At 42.8% G+C, this 17,946-nt stretch overlaps 1 protein-coding gene across 4 annotated transcripts; it reads right to left on the bottom strand.

Annotated features, from left to right (window-relative positions):
* Nucleotides 1-550: 550 nt before the first annotated feature.
* On the bottom strand, nt 551-5,753 carry LOC103706899 (denticleless protein homolog). 4 transcript variants are annotated; one of them, XM_008791166.4, is made up of 17 exons: nt 4,734-5,753; nt 4,494-4,612; nt 4,270-4,378; nt 4,037-4,101; nt 3,791-3,829; nt 3,496-3,592; nt 3,297-3,393; nt 3,138-3,201; nt 2,982-3,058; nt 2,670-2,751; nt 2,342-2,421; nt 2,163-2,247; nt 1,944-2,012; nt 1,787-1,854; nt 1,646-1,694; nt 852-1,356; nt 551-762 (listed from the first exon to the last, which is right to left on the bottom strand). In XM_008791166.4, exons 1-16 carry the CDS (start codon nt 4,801-4,803, stop codon nt 979-981), a joined length of 1,548 nt encoding a protein of 515 aa, XP_008789388.1. In that variant the 5' UTR covers nt 4,804-5,753; the 3' UTR covers nt 551-762; nt 852-978. The 4 variants fall into 4 exon arrangements, with proteins under 4 accessions (XP_008789388.1, XP_026660351.1, XP_026660350.1 ...); XM_026804550.2 differs by having other exon boundaries at nt 4,037-4,125; XM_026804549.2 differs by having other exon boundaries at nt 4,494-5,753.
* Nucleotides 5,754-17,946: the final 12,193 nt, after the last annotated feature.

Consider the following 17,946-nt stretch of genomic DNA (forward strand, 5'->3'; position numbering starts at 1 on the left):
AAAGGACTAGTAAATGTTTTAGAGGTAGAAAGGAAGAAGGAAGTGAAGGAAAATCAGCCAATTAAATCCTTTGGAAGAATTGAACAATTAGAATCAAGTTTTGGTGGAGCTAGAGTCTTGAACCCATTCTTGTGTGGATCAACATTGGAGGGTGAACATTTGGGCACCTTAGGACATCTTCAAACATATTGGATATAGCGTGATAGGTATTCTTCTATACCAAGATTATATTTTCTACATTATTTGGTTATACTATTAAGATGATCTTGGCTTATTAGGGTTTCATATAATAAGTTTTATAAAAAAAATTTATAATCCCATATCTTCCGCTGCGCCCTAGGGCACTGAGAAACCCAACACTAGCTTCTGAAAACAGGCTTCTTGAATAGCATCAGCTATATCATTCTGGCAGGCTGAAACAGATGTGTTTGTCTTGAGCCTTTTACCCTGTCACACCTGCTAGCCTGCCCTGCTGTAGGGTGATAATTCACAGATCAATGTTTAGGTGTTCATGCTCTCTGGTCATCAGAACTTATTCAAGAATCAAAGGTAAAAAATTTAGATGTTACTTTAATATTTCAAAGATTGGTTTAGATACATCTGATATGAAGAAACCAGACTACAGGACAGTATATGAAAGAAGCTGTTGGAGTGAGGAAAGGGTCTAAGTTTGAGTATATCCTCCCACAAAATTCAAGCTCCACACTCCAGAGTTCAAGACCGAAAAGAGAAAAATCTATGCATATGTTTCCAGTCATAGACCTGAGTGAATCACAAAAACAGGAACAAAACTTAGATCGTCGGACAATGATGGTTAAGATGCAAACAATTAAAAACAAGTATATCCTTACCTTCAGGTGGTGCATGGCAACTTGATGTGATAATGAGTGCAATACCACTGTTCCTTTTTTCACTCGAAGAAAAATGTTGTTGTTGATGCATCAAAGAATATGAGATGAGAAAAAATGCTTGCAGATCTCATGGGGCAACAATAAAGTAATCACGAATGGTTCTCCTTTTCAAAGAGGGAGGGGGATTGAGAACAGAAGATGGGCTGCTTAATTCAGCATCTGGGCTCTTCTGCATCTCTTCTTCTTCTCCTAGTAATGATCTAAAATGCGTTTTCTTTCCAGATTCAGGTGTACTAAACTCGAGACTTTTAGTCTGAACAGGTGAGTGTGGGTTCGTTGCTACTTCCCTTGAAGCACAGAGGCTGTCAGCCATCTCTGTGGAATACAGATGTTCATCCATGGCCAGCTTTCTGCCCTCAGTGTTTGGAGCAATTACTCTCTTTCTAACAGCTTTTGGAGATCCTGAACTTATGCAACCCCCTTTCTTAAAATTCCAAACACGAACCTAGCATGTAAGCTGTAGTTAGTAGCTGAATTTGGAAGAGTATTAATTATGGCAAATATAACAGCATTTCTATTGTTTGTTGGTGATTAATCCAGTAATACATTTTGTAAATTATATAGTCAGAAAAGTTAGAATTGAAATGTGATATCCTATGACTCCAAAGGGTGGTTGGAAGTAATGGAGTTCAGGCATCAGGCATTCACTTACGCAGCTTAATCAAGTACTGGAGGAAAAACTCTTAAAAATATAAAAATATGTTTAAAAAAAATCCTTAGCTAGGCAAACTAACCATAAAATCATCTGAAGTAGTTGCAATCTTCCCGATCTCTGATGAGCACCTGAAAGAAATGAAAGTTTATAGTCGATGGATGGTAGTTTAAGGAAGAAGAAAGTGTCAAGCAGCTTCATCTTTCTTTTGTCAAGTGCATACCAATCTACTGCAGTAACTTCTCCTTCATGACCCTTCAACATGACTGGGAGTCCTTCCGGTTTCCTAACCTGGTAGAATGAAAAAATGTTGACATGCAAAATGACATGGAGACGGAAGGAGAAAGATCATTTTAGCAGTAAATAAAATGAACATTTACCTGCCATATGTAGGCATTGCCATCACTAGAACCACCAAGAATGTAAGCTCCATCAGGGCTAATTGCAGACTGCAGTGTCGAAAACATTTAACATCTTATAAAATAAATATATAAATAAATATTGAGTCACCAGACAGAAGTTAAAATCCTTCTTGTTAGTTTTTCCAACCTCTGCACTTCTGCATAGAACTCAGCAAACAGACACATATATTGCATTACCTTTACAAAGAATGACTCAATTTTGCTGCCAGAAAAAATCTTCATAGGACCTTTGTCGAGGTGTAAAACATCATATAGGTAAATCCTGACAGGTAGAAACAAGACAAAATAGCTGTTTAATGGTACATTGGATGCTTAAAGGTGTTGCTGCTATCAAAAAAGCTATTAATTTAATATACCTATTGTCCATGCAAGAAGCTGCAACAAACACACCATTTGAATCTTGAGACAGGCAAGAAATCCCATGTAACCCTCTTTCCTACAGAGATAAGAAATACAGCAACCAATGAATTGAAGATGCATGAATATTTTTTTGGTTTGACAAAAGCCAAAAGAGCAAACTTTAGCTTTTGGCTAAACCGTTGAAGCCTTATGAATCCATTCATTAGCCCCAAAGCATCCTATCAATGTAGATCTCCATATATGGATCAATATCTCTTTCTTTCCATTGTCAGTCGATCTTATATTGAATTTTCATTTGTACATAGTGATTAGACTGTAAATTACCTTTTCCAGTGATGGTTCAACATAAGGGCATGCTTGTGTGACTGGTGATTTCAAGTTGCGAGTGTCCCAGAATTTCACAACACTGACATAAAACAGAATAATCAGGGTGGAAAAAACTAAAGCATTAACATAAACTGCAGAGCATGAAATTAAAAATGCAATTTCAGGTTTAGATGGCTAAACCGTAGCATGTGAATTAATGATTTTATTTTCTCAAAGTAACAAGATTTAGAAGTTTTAAAAAAGTATGGGCATCCATCACATCAACAAAATTAACAGGTAAAAAGGTTATTTATTGTATATCTTACTTACCTGTCCACTGCTCCAGCACTGGCAAGGGAGACATTATCTTTGAGGTACAGAACCGAAGTAATACTCATTGAACCAGCCTAGGCATGTAGAGTAACAATTAACAGCATGAGGCAGGAAAAATGTATTAACTTGCAAAAGAAATGGGAAGGAGCAAACCTTTCCTCGCCTAACCCGCTTTCCTTGAATAGAAGTATGGGCTTCTTTGACAACAGCAGTATATCTAAAACAAACACAGGGATAAACATTTATAAACTAGCATAAAGGCCTCGCTTGTATGCACAGCAAACTTTTGACTAGATGGAAAAAAGGCCATACCCCAAGCATATTTCTCCATGGGTATTTTTGTAACTTGATTCGCATCTCAGATCCCAGAGAGCAAATGAGCCATCTCTTGAGCCGGACACAACAAGGTCTGCCTCAATACCAAAAACATCTCCAATTATAGAACATCTGTGCATCAATGCTTGATAACCAATGCCTGCAGAATGCAGACAGCGAGTGGAAAGAAGACTACCTGGATTTGATGAGTGAGAACAAAGTGATTTTACACTGCCAGTATGCCCAACCAAGATTCCAGTGCACTTTCTCTTCTCTACATTCCATATCTTGATCTGGTAAAGAACAATTGCAGAATCAGCTCTTCAGTCATTTCAACAGGATACATGGAAGCAGGAATATATAATTACAAAGATAAATAATATCATCTTAAGAAATTTGAAATCTAGGTAGTTATAAAGTCATTCTAAATGTGGAGAAATACTTGAATTTTGTAATCAAACAATATTGAAAACATGCTCTCAATCACTTACAGTCTGATCACCTGAAGCTGTTAGAATATGGTTGTCATCCTGCAAAAGATAAATGAAGGATAAGCAGCAGATTTTTGTTAAACAAACCTAATAGAATATTTTCAGACATTTTAGTCTGTTCCATCTAATTAATAACCAGCAGCATCAATTTCCTTCAGAAAAATGCATTATCTTTTTGCTAATTCCGCTTGCACTTTATCTAGATTTTTGTATGATTATATGTAATTGATTGGAGGAGAGGAGTACCTTTATCCAGCACACATCAAAAATGGCATTGTTATGAGCAATCCAATCACAGACCCTAGCTTCCACTGCTTGGGGAGAAGAGGAAGTAACTGAATCAGAAAGATGCAAAATTATCCAACTCTAGCCCAAGCTTCCACTAATATCCCCTTCTAGCAAGAAAAAATGATTTGCTTCTCCTAAAGACCAAATTTTAAGAGTCTAAAAGGCAAAATTTTAACCCTAATTCCACCGACCTGCCTTCTCCCAACATGAAGCAACAGAACCGAGACTCTGGCAAGTATTATAGAAGCTCAGATAACCATCCTCATCGGAAACAGCAAGAAGATGAGAATTCCGGCTTGTCTGCACCAAATACCCAAAATAAAGTGTAAAAATTATTTTTTTTAGGGAAAAAACACATTTTTAATGGTGAAAATTTTCCAATATGCAGAAATTAAAACAGAAATTAGCCCAAAACCTTGCAGAATGAGATGGCGAGAGGAGGTGTGGAGACACCATCGTGCTCGATCGCCACCACTCCGGTGCCAAGACCGCTGGGCTCCGATGAAAGGTCGCCGAGATAAGGTCTTTTCCGCACTAGAGAGGCAAGAGGGAGTGGCGAGAACGCAATTAGGAACCAGATGGAGCTCGGGCCCGAATTTGGGGCTCCGAGGATAGGGACAGCGAGAGGTGGGGGGAGAGGAGAGAAAGGTGGTACCTTTGAAGCCATTGAGCTCTCTGCTTCTGAGATCGCCGAAGAAGGATGAGGGATGGCTCCACCGCCGCATCGTCGATCGCAACGGATGTGGCGGGGGGGGGGGCGAGAGAGAGAGAGAGAGAGAGAGGGAAATGGGGACGGCCGACGAAACGGCGGGTGGAGCTTGTTTTATTATTGCTGTGATGGCGGGAAAGTGTGTATTTCGGATCTTGCAGCGGGAAGAGATTCTGGGTTTTGCTAACGCGGCGCATCGACCACGAAACCGTTATTTCTAACGGGAAGGACGGCCGTTATGTCTGAAAAGGATATTTTTGGGAATAAAATTGTTGAGGGAAAAACGGATTGCTCCGAAGTACATGAACGCATCGCCGGTATATGACCAAGGTGCCCGACCTAGAAGCCCCCGACCTAGAAGCCCGACCTGGAAGCGCCCGACCTGAAGGTGCCCGACCTCGGTATCCCCGACTTTAAAACGCCGAGCCGACCTTTAAGGGCCGATTTGGTCGTTTACACGTTAAGGCCACACCCTGCGACGACCTCACCATGTCACGTTCCACCCGCCGACCATGCTACGACATATCAGAGACCATGCCCGGAGCGACTGTCAACAATTAATGCGCATGGTCTCTACTAATCTCCGGCTCACTCAACAATCAATGTGCATGCATGCTATCTACAGATCTCAAGCCCTTCACGACAAACAGCTGACTCGCTCGGCTATGTCCGATCAGCCACGACGACTCATTGGCTCCGGCCTAATCTCCTACGGCGATGCATTAATTCACACGATCGTGCATTAATTCATACGACATGCTCAAACATGACGGTAACTCGTTCGCCCCGTCACATCACAGGTAATCCTGTACCCCTCTATAAAAGGGGAATCCCTCCATCTTAGAGAGAGTTGGACTCTGAAACTCCTGAGACATATTTTCTCTCCCTCCATATATTTGCCCCCTCTGACTTAGGCATCGGAGGGCCGGCGCCGGAAATTCCGGCCACCGGCTTTTTGCAGGTCCTCCGGAGGACACCGCCCGCCGACGGATCGCCACCCGCCATCTCATGCCGGAGCTCCTCCTTCTCAGCCGACGGCCGCCCCCGGGTCCAATTTCCAGCAACAGTTGACGCTAGAGGAAGGGCCCGAGTTGTAGCCATGAAGTTAAGAAGCAAAGGAGCCTCTAATGCCTCCCTGCGTCTCCCACCAACTTTTGGACATTCTGTCCAGAATTCGCCATCTTCGGCTGACCCAGTTCCCCAAGTCCAGCCGGAACAGTTCAATATCCTAGTGCAGCAGGTTCAAGCCTTAGCCGCAGTCGTCCAAGGCCTGCAACATGAGGAAGCCCCACCTATACCGCCTCCACAAGCCCAGGTCCAGCCAGTGCTTCCTCCAAACGGACTGGTGCCCCCGGGCCAAGATCTTCATGGCTCCTCGAGGGCCAACAATGAAGAACGATGCTGTCGCCAAGGCTCAGCCCGAGCGTCTCCCCGGAGAGAACTGCCGGGGAGGAGCATAGACAAAAGGCCGCAGCTCTCGGAAGCTGAGTCAGTCCAGCCTCGGACCGACACGAGCCGGAGCAGACTACTATGGCAATCCCCCAGGTTGGGGAGCTCGACAAGAAGGTCGACAAGCTTGAGCGCCAGATTGAAGCGCTTCACAGCAGGAAGGCAAGACGTGAGGGTGACTTTGAGTTTACCACCAAGTCTCCCTTTTTTCACTAGATCGAGGATGAGCCGGTCCCACCGAGGTTCAAAATGCCCCAAGTGGAGCCCTACAATGGAACTACCGACTCCCTCAATCATTTGGAAAGTTATCGAGCCCTCATGACATTGCAAGGGTCCTCGGAGGCTGTGCTCTGCAAGGCTTTCCCAGCGACTCTTCGGGGAACAGCTCAGCTTTGGTTCTCTGGACTGAAGCCGAGCACGGTATCCTCTTTTGAGCAGCTCAGCAGGCAGTTCGCCACCAACTTTGCTGCCAGCCGGCGCCAGCGGCGAACATCGGATTTCCTCCTGGACGTCAAGCAAAAGGAGGGGGAATCCCTCAGAGAATACCTCGACCGTTTCACTGCTGCAATCTGGGAGGTTCGCGAGCTCGACCAGTCGATAGCCATGTCGGCACTAAAGACTAGGGCTTGATCCTATAGGTTCCTCTTCTCTATTGAGAAAAACTTCCCTACTGACTTTACCGAGATATTGGCCCGAGCTCGGAAGTATGCGAAGGCTGATAGTCAACTTTAAAGACCACGCAATAGCACGTATCTAGCAGGATAGTGATTACGGGTATCGATCCACAGGGATTGGGGTATAGTTATTTTTCTTTTAAAAATACAAATATTTAAAAGGATGAATTTGTAAAGACTATTAAACTAAGCAATTTAATAAAAGAAAATGCAATTAAAGGGATATCAATTTAGGAGAACCTAGGGCAAGGAATTCACCACTAACATCGGAACAAGGGTTATTTATATTTTATTTCGTTCTTGGATTAACATGCAAATTGGCTACAAGCCTAATAAGCATTTAAATAAAAATTCACAAAAGTAATTTGGGCATAATCCATCTTTGGTTGGCATGAAATGTCTACCCTAATCTAAGGTGGCAGCGCATCGCATCTTCCCTAAGCATGGACTATCTTATATTTACTTAGTGATCATGAAGAACAGTTGTACGAACATCATACTTAAAATCACAGAAATTAAATATGATTCAAAAGAAGATATCTATTGAAAACAATAAGTTCATACAACCCCAAGAATATAGAATAAAATATAACATCCGGCCCTAGTGGAAAGTTTAGCCCTCCATGAAAAGTTGAACAGTGGCAGCACCGAGAGCTTCCATTTCTTCTTGTCTTCCTCCGGCCTCTGGTTCCCTCCTTCCTCTTTTATCTCCTGTGGGAATTCCTCCGAAGGATGAATGGGATTAGTCGGCTCCGAAGAATGCCGTTCTCTGTTCACGCTTGGATCTTATATAGGCTGCATACTTCCCTCTCTCTTCTCCTCTGTGGTTGATCCAAATGGGAGGATAAGGTTGTGGAAGTTGATCTGACCCGGACGTTGGGAAGATGAACTCGATCGCAGTGCTGTGGAAGACGTGATCTGTCAATACGGGAGGAAAGGAAGTGCTCTGTTTTGTTTCCGTAAAGTGGAGCGGTTGGGAAGATTGGTTGATTTGCATCGCGGGATAAGATTTGTTCCGCGGAGAAGACGTGTGAACGAGAGAATAGGAAATCTGGGAGGAACTCGGATCAAGCTTTGGAGCGGATGTTTCGGGAGGATATGGCTCACGGCTGAGATGCAGACCGGATCAACATGGACGTGAAACAATGGCTGGGACGTCGGGAGATTAAGCCGAAAGATGGGATTTTGAAACAGGGGATTTTGTTTAGACTTGGTCCGTGGAGACTAAAGGAAATGAAGACACGGAAGGGAAGAAGTTTTGTGGCTCTGTTCCTTGGTTCCATTTTGGGTCTGAATGAAGGCTGGGAGTGTGAACAGAGAAGTTTGTTCGTTGACGTGGGATTCAACACGGAGCAAGGAGAAAATGCATGAATTCGGGATAGCCATGGGGTAAGGATGGATCGCGGGAAACTCGGAAGGAAGATTGGAATCGATCCAGGTTGGATGAAGGGTTGATTAGTTTGTTCAGTTTGAAGATTTTATTCAGCTGGGAAGAAGTTCATGTGGCTGGGAATAGGGGATGATGAATCGGTTGAAGATGCCGATGGGAAGAGGATGAGGATGCTAGGATTTGGATTCGGAGTGTGGAGTTGGGAGGTTGGTTGTGCTTCCGTTGGCTGGAGATCTGGAAGATGGGCGTGAGAAAAGGATAAACTTGGAACAAGATGAGAGCTGGGAAATGTGATCCGAGAAGATAAACTTGGGAAAGAATGGGAATAGAAACAGGGGAAGCGGAACGGCTGGGAAGTTGAGTTCTTGGGATTCTTTTTGATATGGATGAAGGGAAGAAATGATTCGTGAGCTGGGAGTTTGGTTGGATTTGTGAGGTGCGGGAGATCACAAGTGGTCGCTGTGATGTGGAGCAATGTATGCGGATGGGAAGCAAGCAGAGGAGGCTGTGAACGGTGGATAAGAACTGAAGTCGGTTGGGAGATGATGAGGTTTCGGATGCTGGATTTGTTCCGAAGAAGGGATAAGAGAGGCTTTGATTTGCGGTTGGCTTGGTTCTGACTAGGACACAGAGCAGGGGAAGACATGGAAGCTTGATCTCTGAGCACTAAAAAGGGTGACGTAGATACGGGTTCAGCTGTAAACGCGACTTGCACACATTAGTTCAGACATCATCCCAATTAATTCGACTTGACCTGCACACATTAGACTTAACCAATAAAATCAAGCGAAATCGAATTATTTTTAATAATGCAATGATGAAGGGGAACACATTTTCTTATGTTAAATTTAAAATATGTGGAAGGAAAATAATGATAAGTGCGGTATAAAATAGTTAAATATATATATTATTTAGCTCTTATCACACCCCCCAACCTACATTTTGCTAGTCCTCAAGCAAAATAAAAACTAACTCACTTTCGCAGGAATCGCGATTGCATTTACCGTATGCAATAAGGCTTTAAACCCCTAGGTAGCCCTAGTGGACGAGTTTTGTCTCGTGAGAGTTTCCGGCTCAGATACCCACAAACTGCGGTCTCTACCCAGTTTATTTTATTGTTTTATAAAATCTAATTTCAAATGCATAAGTGCCAAGAATTTCAAAAGCACACAAAGTTTTATTACTAAGTCATTCCAAATCCTAGGTCAAGATGCAACTTAAGTTGAAGTCATTAAGTTTCCGTTAGAGAGTTGTAAGGCTAATTTATACTTGGGTGCTCGGTGATATCTGGACCATACACAAGCTAAGGCTTTAGATTTCCCAAAATACTGCTAAAACTAGTAGTTTCCAAGAATTGATCATATAAGACCTAATCACTGATTCAAAATCATCCTATCTTGCAGGATTTCGAGAGTTGTGGATGTTTACTTTAATACCTCATGGGCTTTATCTATAATATTCCAGTTTACTCGAATTTTTACAACGACGGCTTTCACACTATCGTCTTTTTCAAGATCAATATTATTTTCTTTTTCTTTCATTTTTTTTTGATTTTTTTTTTGATTTTGTATTTATAAATAAATTATGCACTTTTACTCTTATAATGATTCCTCCATGTAGCGAGCATTCAGTCAGCACTCCCACGCCAGATGGCATAAGGTGTTGAGCATCAAGACTCTCCTACGGACCTATGCTCGGATTCCTCATACAAGCCCACTGACCTTTGACAATAGGTAGCCCTTTTCGATGTACCTGACTAAATTCACTCTTTTTTTTTTAATAATGAATTAGATAGGTATGATTCATCAGGACTCAAGGTTGCTACCAGACTTAACAACATAATGTTGAACCTAACCCTTAGAAGTGCAGGCCATGTGTGTTGTAAAATTCCAAAGTAAAAATTATCTTACAACTCACTAAAAGAACTTTTAATGAAAAGAACTCTAGTTGTCTTACTTCTGACTAATCATTGGGCTTTTTAGATTTTATATACTTTGTGTCATTATCATTTCAGCACTAAAGCATAGAAATTAGGTTTTTTTTTTTTTTGAGATAGATAAACTTATTTAAAAATACGAAAACTTTCTTCAAAAATTCGAATCCTATACCCCCCAACCTAGATCAGACATTGTCCTCAATATTTTTTTTCTCTTTTTTTAAATAATATTATATTATTATAATTTTTTTTATTTTTTTTTTATTTTTTTATTTTATTGTGGACGAAAATATGATGCATATGGAGGATAGAAGCATTTTACCGTAGTTGCATCAGTAATATGAGGGATCCTATTAAGAAAATAAAAAAATGCGACAAGAAAATATGCAAAAATAACCTACGAGAATTGGGTTGCCTCCCAATAAGCGCTAAGTTTAACGTCTTCAGCCAGACGCAGTGCATCCTTATCAAATCATACCAGGTTCATGCGGGTTCTCCAAGGAAGAAAATTTGTGGAAGACTGATTGTCGGGCAAGGAGTTGACGGCTTCTATGGCCTTGTCTATATTAAAGTCAAAATGGGCCAAGTATGTTTTCAGAGGGTTATCTGCCAAAATATAGGAAAGAGTTTCTTCTACAAGATCGTCCATTTTGTCTATTAGGAAGCACTCAACTTCCTTTGCAGGTTGATCAGAGGCACGAAATATATTTAACTTGACCTTCATATTCCCAAAGGATATATTCATTACCCCAGTTCTACAATTTATACTTGCATTGGCTGTAGCTAAAAAGGGACGACCTAGAATCATAGGAATCTGTTTCTTAAGATTAGGCACAAGTTCCATATCAAGGACGATAAAATCGACTGGGAAATAGAATTTGTCTACCTTGACTAGGACGTCTTCAATTGTTCCTCGTGGTATTTTTATAGATCGATCAGCCAATTGAAGGGATACCAAGGTTGGTTTTAACTCACCTAACCCAAGTTTCTCATAAACTGAGTAAGGTAAAATGTTGACACTTACCCCTAGATCTAAGAGTGCTCGATCAATGAAATTATTTCCTAAGACACAGGAGATAGTGGGAGCACCAGGATCTTTGAATTTCGGAGGGGTGTTGTGTTGGAGAATAGAACTCACTTGCTCAGTTAGGAAGACCTTTTTAGGCACATGTGTCCTAGATTTTCGCTTTTGGGTACAAAGTCTTTGAGAAATTTGGCATAGGAGGGAACTTGTCTAATAGCATCAAGAAGCGGGAGGTTGATTTTGACTTGTTTGAAAACCTCCATCATCTCCTCTAGTGAAGTTCCTTTCTTGCCAAAGGGAGTGGGTGCATTAAGTGCTTCAGGAAATGGGGCCTTTGGAATGTGAGTTTTGGCAGAAGGTAGACTAGCTGAAGAAGAAGAAGAAGGTTTTAGATTTTCATTTGATACATTTCTATCCTCTTTTTCACCTTCCTTATTGTTATCCTCCCCAATCTTATTGTCTACTACACGTCCACTCCTTAGGGTAGTCAACGCATTGGCTTGTTCATGATGAAGTGTATTTAGTTGATTTTCTTGAGCCATGTATTGTCCCCTAGGATTACTCACTGGTTGGCTTGGAAGCTTTCCTTCCTCTCGCTTGTTCAGTGCATTAGCTAGTTGCCCCATTTGGGATTCTAGCTTGGCGATAGATTGCGTGTGAGAGTGCACCAATTGTGTAATGGTTTCCAAACCTTGAAGGGAGGTCAACACTTTCTCCTCAAAGGCTGTGTTTCTATGGGGTGGAGGAGGAGTGTGTTGAAATTGAGTCGAAGGACGGTAGGGATTAATATTCTAGAATGGTTGAAAGTTTTGGGAATAAGGTTGGGAAGTATTGGGAGTCTGCTGCTTCCAAGAAAAATTCGGATGGTTGCGCCATCCCGGGTTATAAGTGTTAGAATACGGATCATTACCCGGTCTAGACTGTGCTTGGGCAGCATTCACTTGTTCTTGCACAAATTCAGGAAATTGTGCTGCCGAAGGGCACTCAAAAACAGTATGAGACGGACTAGAATAGAGAGCACACACTGGTGTTTGGGAAAAGTTTGGAAGCTGTTCTCTAGACATTAGCTGGTCCAACTTGCGGGATAGTGCATCTACTTTGTCAGATAGACCTATGGACTGGCTAACTTCATATATGGTTCCTTTTCTTTGAGAACTTGGGGGTGCTTGACGAGCAGAGGAGGCATGGTGGAGGGAATTTTCATTGAGGTTTTCAAACATTTGCCATGCCTCATGTTCACTTTTAAGCATGAAAGTACCCCCACAAGAAGCATCAACCATTTAACGATTTCGTTCGGATAGTCCGTCATAAAAGCATTGCACTAATTGCCATTTGGGTATTTGATGATGCGGGCATTTTCGGAGTAAGTCTCTAAATATTTCCCAAGTTTCATGAAATTCTTCCCCGTCAGATTGGGAGAAGCTCGTGATAGCACGGCTAAATTGGTTTGTTCTTCCTATGGAAAAATATTTCTTTAAAAATTCATGTTGCATTTGAGCCCAAGAGAGAATAGAATTGGCTTCTAATGAATGGAGCCATTGTTTAGCTCTATCCTTAAGGGAAAAAGGAAACAGCCTAAGTTTCAGAGCATCATCAGTGAAGTTCTGAATTTTGACAGTAGTGCAGATCTCAAGGAACTCATCCAAGTGTTTATATGGGTCTTCATTGTTGAGTCCATAAAAAGAGGGAAGCATTTGGATGACACTAGACTTAATTTCAAAATGTGCAGCAGCAGTGGTATCAGGTAATCGGATACAAGATGGAGAGGTATAAATGGAAGGAGTGAAATACTCCTTTAACAGCTTGGGTTGTTCTTCAGCCATCTTGATAGGTGAAGCAGATCCTAGGGTTTTATAAGTGCGGATTTTAGCTCGAAGGGTCCTAATAGAACGCTCTATTTCAGAGTCAAAAGGTACTAATTCAGGAAACCTGGAACGACACCCTAGCATACATTAAGACTCCTCTGATTAGTCAAATACAGTCAAGCATGCACTAAAAAGAAAACACATCAATTCCTTAAGTTCACCCTAAAATCACTAGACAGCTCCTAACTGGTTTGAAGAGGGCACCTAAGCCTCCAATCCGGTCTAATGACTGAGCTGACCAGGTAAGCTCCCAGGTAAGTGGGGGGGTCACGATGCGTTGCAAAGGTCCCACTTAAAAACCACTTGCCTCGAACAGATGAACTGTCTCCCTTAAAGGGACAAAGCTTGCCTAGACATCAACTGAGCCACAGAGCGAAATTGGTGCAACTTTCGGTGATCTTCGTCCTATTGAGCTCGAATGTCCCTAGGGGCCAACGTCTAATTGATTTTAATTAAGGTGAAAGCTATGTGAGAATTGATTCACCTAATTTGGGCAAGAATCTGGTGATGAAAACCAGTTCTTATCTTGCTGGGGTGATTGTCCTTACTATGTGCAGATTAATTGGTGTATGTGTATCAAGCATGCATTCACACTTTTGTAAAAAAAATTGAAATCAAACAATCACCACAACTTGCAGGCTAGATGGGAATCAATTTGAAATAAGAAAGGTTCAGATGTTACCAGAATTTCCAGCAATTTTTTTTTAAAAAGCAAACCTCTACATTATTCCTTTTTCAGTCGTTCCCTTTCTGATTGTCCCAAATTTCCTCTTTGGTTCCTGATCAAATGATACCAAGAAAAATCAAAAATTAGTAAGAGAGGAGAAGGAGATAAGGAAAGTAAAAATAGAAACTATTTTTATTTTATTTTTTTTTATTTTTCAAAAAAAATTTTGAAAAATTTTTTTAATAAAAAGAAAAACAACTATGCTACCAATCCCCGGCAACGGCGCCAAAAATTGATAGTCAACTTTAAAGACCACGCAATAGCACGTATCTAGCAGGATAGTGATTACGGGTATTGATCCACAGGGATTGGGGTATAGTTATTTTTTTTTTAAAAATACAAATATTTAAAAGGATGAATTTGTAAAGACTATTAAACTAAGCAATTTAATAAAAGAAAATGCAATTAAAGGGATATCAATTTAGGAGAACCTAGGGCAAGGAATTCACCACTAACATCGGAACAAGGATTATTTATATTTTATTTCGTTCTTGGATTAACATGCAAATTGCATACAAGCCTAATAAGCATTTAAATAAAAATTCACAAAAGTAATTTGGGCATAATCCATCTTCGGTTGGCATGAAATGTCTACCCTAATCTAAGGTGGCAGCACATCGCATCTTCCCTAAGCATGGACTATCTTATATTTACTTAGTGATCATGAAGAACAGTTGTACGAACATCATACTTAAAATCACAGAAATTAAATATGATTCAAAAGAAGACATCTATTGAAAACAATAAGTTCATACAACCCCAAGAATATAGAATAAAATATAAAACCCGTCTCCTTTTGTTAGGGTTGCATCCGGCCCTAGTGGAAAGTTTAGCCCTCCATGAAAAGTTGAACAGTGGCAGCACCGAGAGCTTCCATTTCTTCTTGTCTTCCTCTGGCCTCTGGTTCCCTCCTTCCTCTTTTATCTCCTGTGGGAATTCCTCCGAAGGATGAATGGGATTAGTCGGCTCCGAAGAATGCCGTTCTCTGTTCACGCTTGGATCTTATATAGGCTGCATACTTCCCTCTCTCTTCTCCTCTGTGGTTGATCCAAATGGGAGGATAAGGTTGTGGAAGTTGATCTGACCCGGACGTTGGGAAGATGAACTCGATCGCAGTGCTGTGGAAGACGTGATCTGTCAATACGGGAGGAAAGGAAGTGCTCTGTTTTGTTTCCGTAAAGTGGAGCGGTTGGGAAGATTGGTTGATTTGCATCGCGGGATAAGATTTGTTCCGCGGAGAAGACGTGTGAACGAGAGAATAGGAAATCTGGGAGGAACTCGGATCAAGCTTTGGAGCGGATGTTTCGGGAGGATATGGCTCACGGCTGAGATGCAGACCGGATCAACATGGACATGAAACAATGGCTGGGACGTCGGGAGATTAAGCCGAAAGATGGGATTTTGAAATAGGGGATTTTGTTTAGACTTGGTCCGTGGAGACTAAAGGAAATGAAGACACGGAAGGGAAGAAGTTTTGTGGCTCTGTTCCTTGGTTCCATTTTGGGTCTGAATGAAGGCTGGGAGTGTGAACAGAGGAGTTTGTTCGTCGACGTGGGATTCAACACGGAGCAAGGAGAAAATGCATGAATTCGGGACAGCCATGGGGTAAGGATGGATCGCGGGAAACTCGGAAGGAAGATTGGAATCGATCCAGGTTGGATGAAGGGTTGATTAGTTTGTTCGGTTTGAAGATTTTATTCAGCTGGGAAGAAGTTCATGTGGCTGGGAACAGGGGATGATGAATCGGTTGAAGATGCCGATGGGAAGAGGATGAGGATGCTAGGATTTGGATTCGGAGTGTGGAGTTGGGAGGTTGGTTGTGGTTCCGTTGGCTGGAGATCTGGAAGATGGGCGTGAGATAAGGATAAACTTGGAACAAGATGAGAGCTGGGAAATGTGATCCGAGAAGATAAACTTGGGAAAGAATGGGAATAGAAACAGGGGAAGCGGAACGGCTGGGAAGTTGAGTTCCTGGGATTCTTTTTGATATGGATGAAGGGAAGAAATGATTCGTGAGCTGGGAGTTTGGTTGGATTTGTGAGGTGCGGGAGATCACAAGTGGTCGCTGTGTTGTGGAGCAATGTATGCGGATGGGAAGGAAGCAGAGGAGGCTGTGAACGGTGGATAAGAACTGAAGTCGGTTGGGAGATGATGAGTTTTCGGATGCTGGATTTGTTCCGAAGAAGGGATAAGAGAGGCTTTGATTTGCGGTTGGCTTGGTTCTGACTAGGACACGGAGCAGGGGAAGACATGGAAGCTTGATCTCTGAGCACTAAAAAGGGTGACGTAGATACGGGTTCAGCTGTAAACGCGACTTGCACACATTAGTTCAGACATCATCCCAATTAATTCGACTTGACCTGCACACATTAGACTTAACCAATAAAATCAAGCGAAATCGAATTATTTTTAATAATACAATGATGAAGGGGAACACATTTTCTTATGTTAAATTTAAAATATGTGCAAGGAAAATAATGATAAGTGCAGTATAAAATAGTTAAATATATATATTATTTAGCACTTATCAGAGGCCATCACCTCTAGGCGGGGCACGACCGAGCAAGCCTCAAAGAAGCAGAAAAAATGCCGTGAAGAGCATGGCCGCCCGAGAAGTCGATCCCCCCGCCGAGATAAGAACCAACCTCGGCTGAGGAGTCCACCTCGACAGCGGGGACAGCTTCGACCAAGGTCCCCCCCTCGACCGAGATCTCCGCCGCGGCCACGAATGCCCTCGGGGAGGTACGAGAATTATACCCCCTGAATGTTCCCCGAGCAGAGGTCCTAATGGAGATAGAAGGTCGAGACTATTTCTGACCTCCACCCTCGATGTGGGATACAGAAGCTCGGCGCAATCCTAGGAAGTATTGCCATTTCCACCGGGACCATGGCCACGACATGAAGGATTGTTTCCAGCTCCGAGATGAGATCGAGGAGCTTATTCGTCGTGGAGTACTCAACCGGTTTGTGTGAAACCGGCGTGAGGAAAGGAGGCCAGTGGAAAATACCGCACTGCCCGAAAATCCAAATGACAACGAACCTATCGCTGGCACCATCAACACCATTGGAGGAGGAAGCTCGGTTGAAGAACTAATCGAGGGAAGGATCCCTCCGACGCACCTCCGAAGCCATCTCATTCTCGGACAAGGACTTGGAAGGAGTTAAGACTCCTCATGATGACGCTGTAGTCATCTCCATGATTGTAAACAAATTTGATGTAAAGCGCATCCTAGTTGATAATGGAAGCTCGATAAATATTTTGTACTACGATTCCTATCAAAAAATGGGGATGACGGAAAGCCAGCTTCGGAGAACAAATGCTCCACTGGTCGGATTTATTGGGGATTCGGTCCCGGTTGAGGGTGAGGTCGGCCTCCTTATCACAGTCGGGCTCGCTCCTCGAGAAAATACTGTGAGGATGGATTTTCTTGTGGTCCTCCTATCCTCGGCCTACAGCGCCATTCTCGGACGACCAGGGCTAAATGCCCTCCGAGCTGTGGTCTCGACCTATCACCTGCTTATGCGGTTCCCCACCGACCAAGGAGTAGGCAAAGTTCATGGGGACCAGTCAATAGCTAAGCGGTGCTACATGGCAACTCACCAAGCAAAGCAACCAGCTCAGGCACCAAACCGGCAGGAGCTACCGGCCAAGGCGCCAACTCAAACGTTAGATCAGATGCTGCCCATCGAAACCTTGGAAGTGCGGGACGACCTCCGAAAAGGACGTGTAGAATCTGGTGAGCTTCTTACCCAGATTCCTTTTCCAAAAAATTGCCCAGAGCTAACCGTGCAAGTCGGCTCCGGCCTGAGCTCCCTCGAAAGAAACCGCCTGTTCGAGTTCCTTTGGTCCAATATGGACGTCTTCACCTGGTCGCCCGCCGACATGCCGGAAATAGATCTTGAGGTCATGATTCACCGACTCCAGGTGAAACCGACCTGTAGACCTGTGCGGCAGAAGAAACGGGGCTCCGTCCCGGAACGACAACGAGCAGTGGCCGAGGAAGTGGACAAACTTCTCGAGGCCGGCTTCATTCGGGAGGTCTCCTATCCAGACTGGCTCGCCAACGTGGTCCTCATGAAGAAAGCTAACGAAA

Source organism: Phoenix dactylifera, unplaced genomic scaffold, assembly GCF_009389715.1.
Source record: "Phoenix dactylifera cultivar Barhee BC4 unplaced genomic scaffold, palm_55x_up_171113_PBpolish2nd_filt_p 000450F, whole genome shotgun sequence".
In the NCBI taxonomy this organism is placed as follows: Eukaryota; Viridiplantae; Streptophyta; class Magnoliopsida; order Arecales; family Arecaceae; genus Phoenix; species Phoenix dactylifera.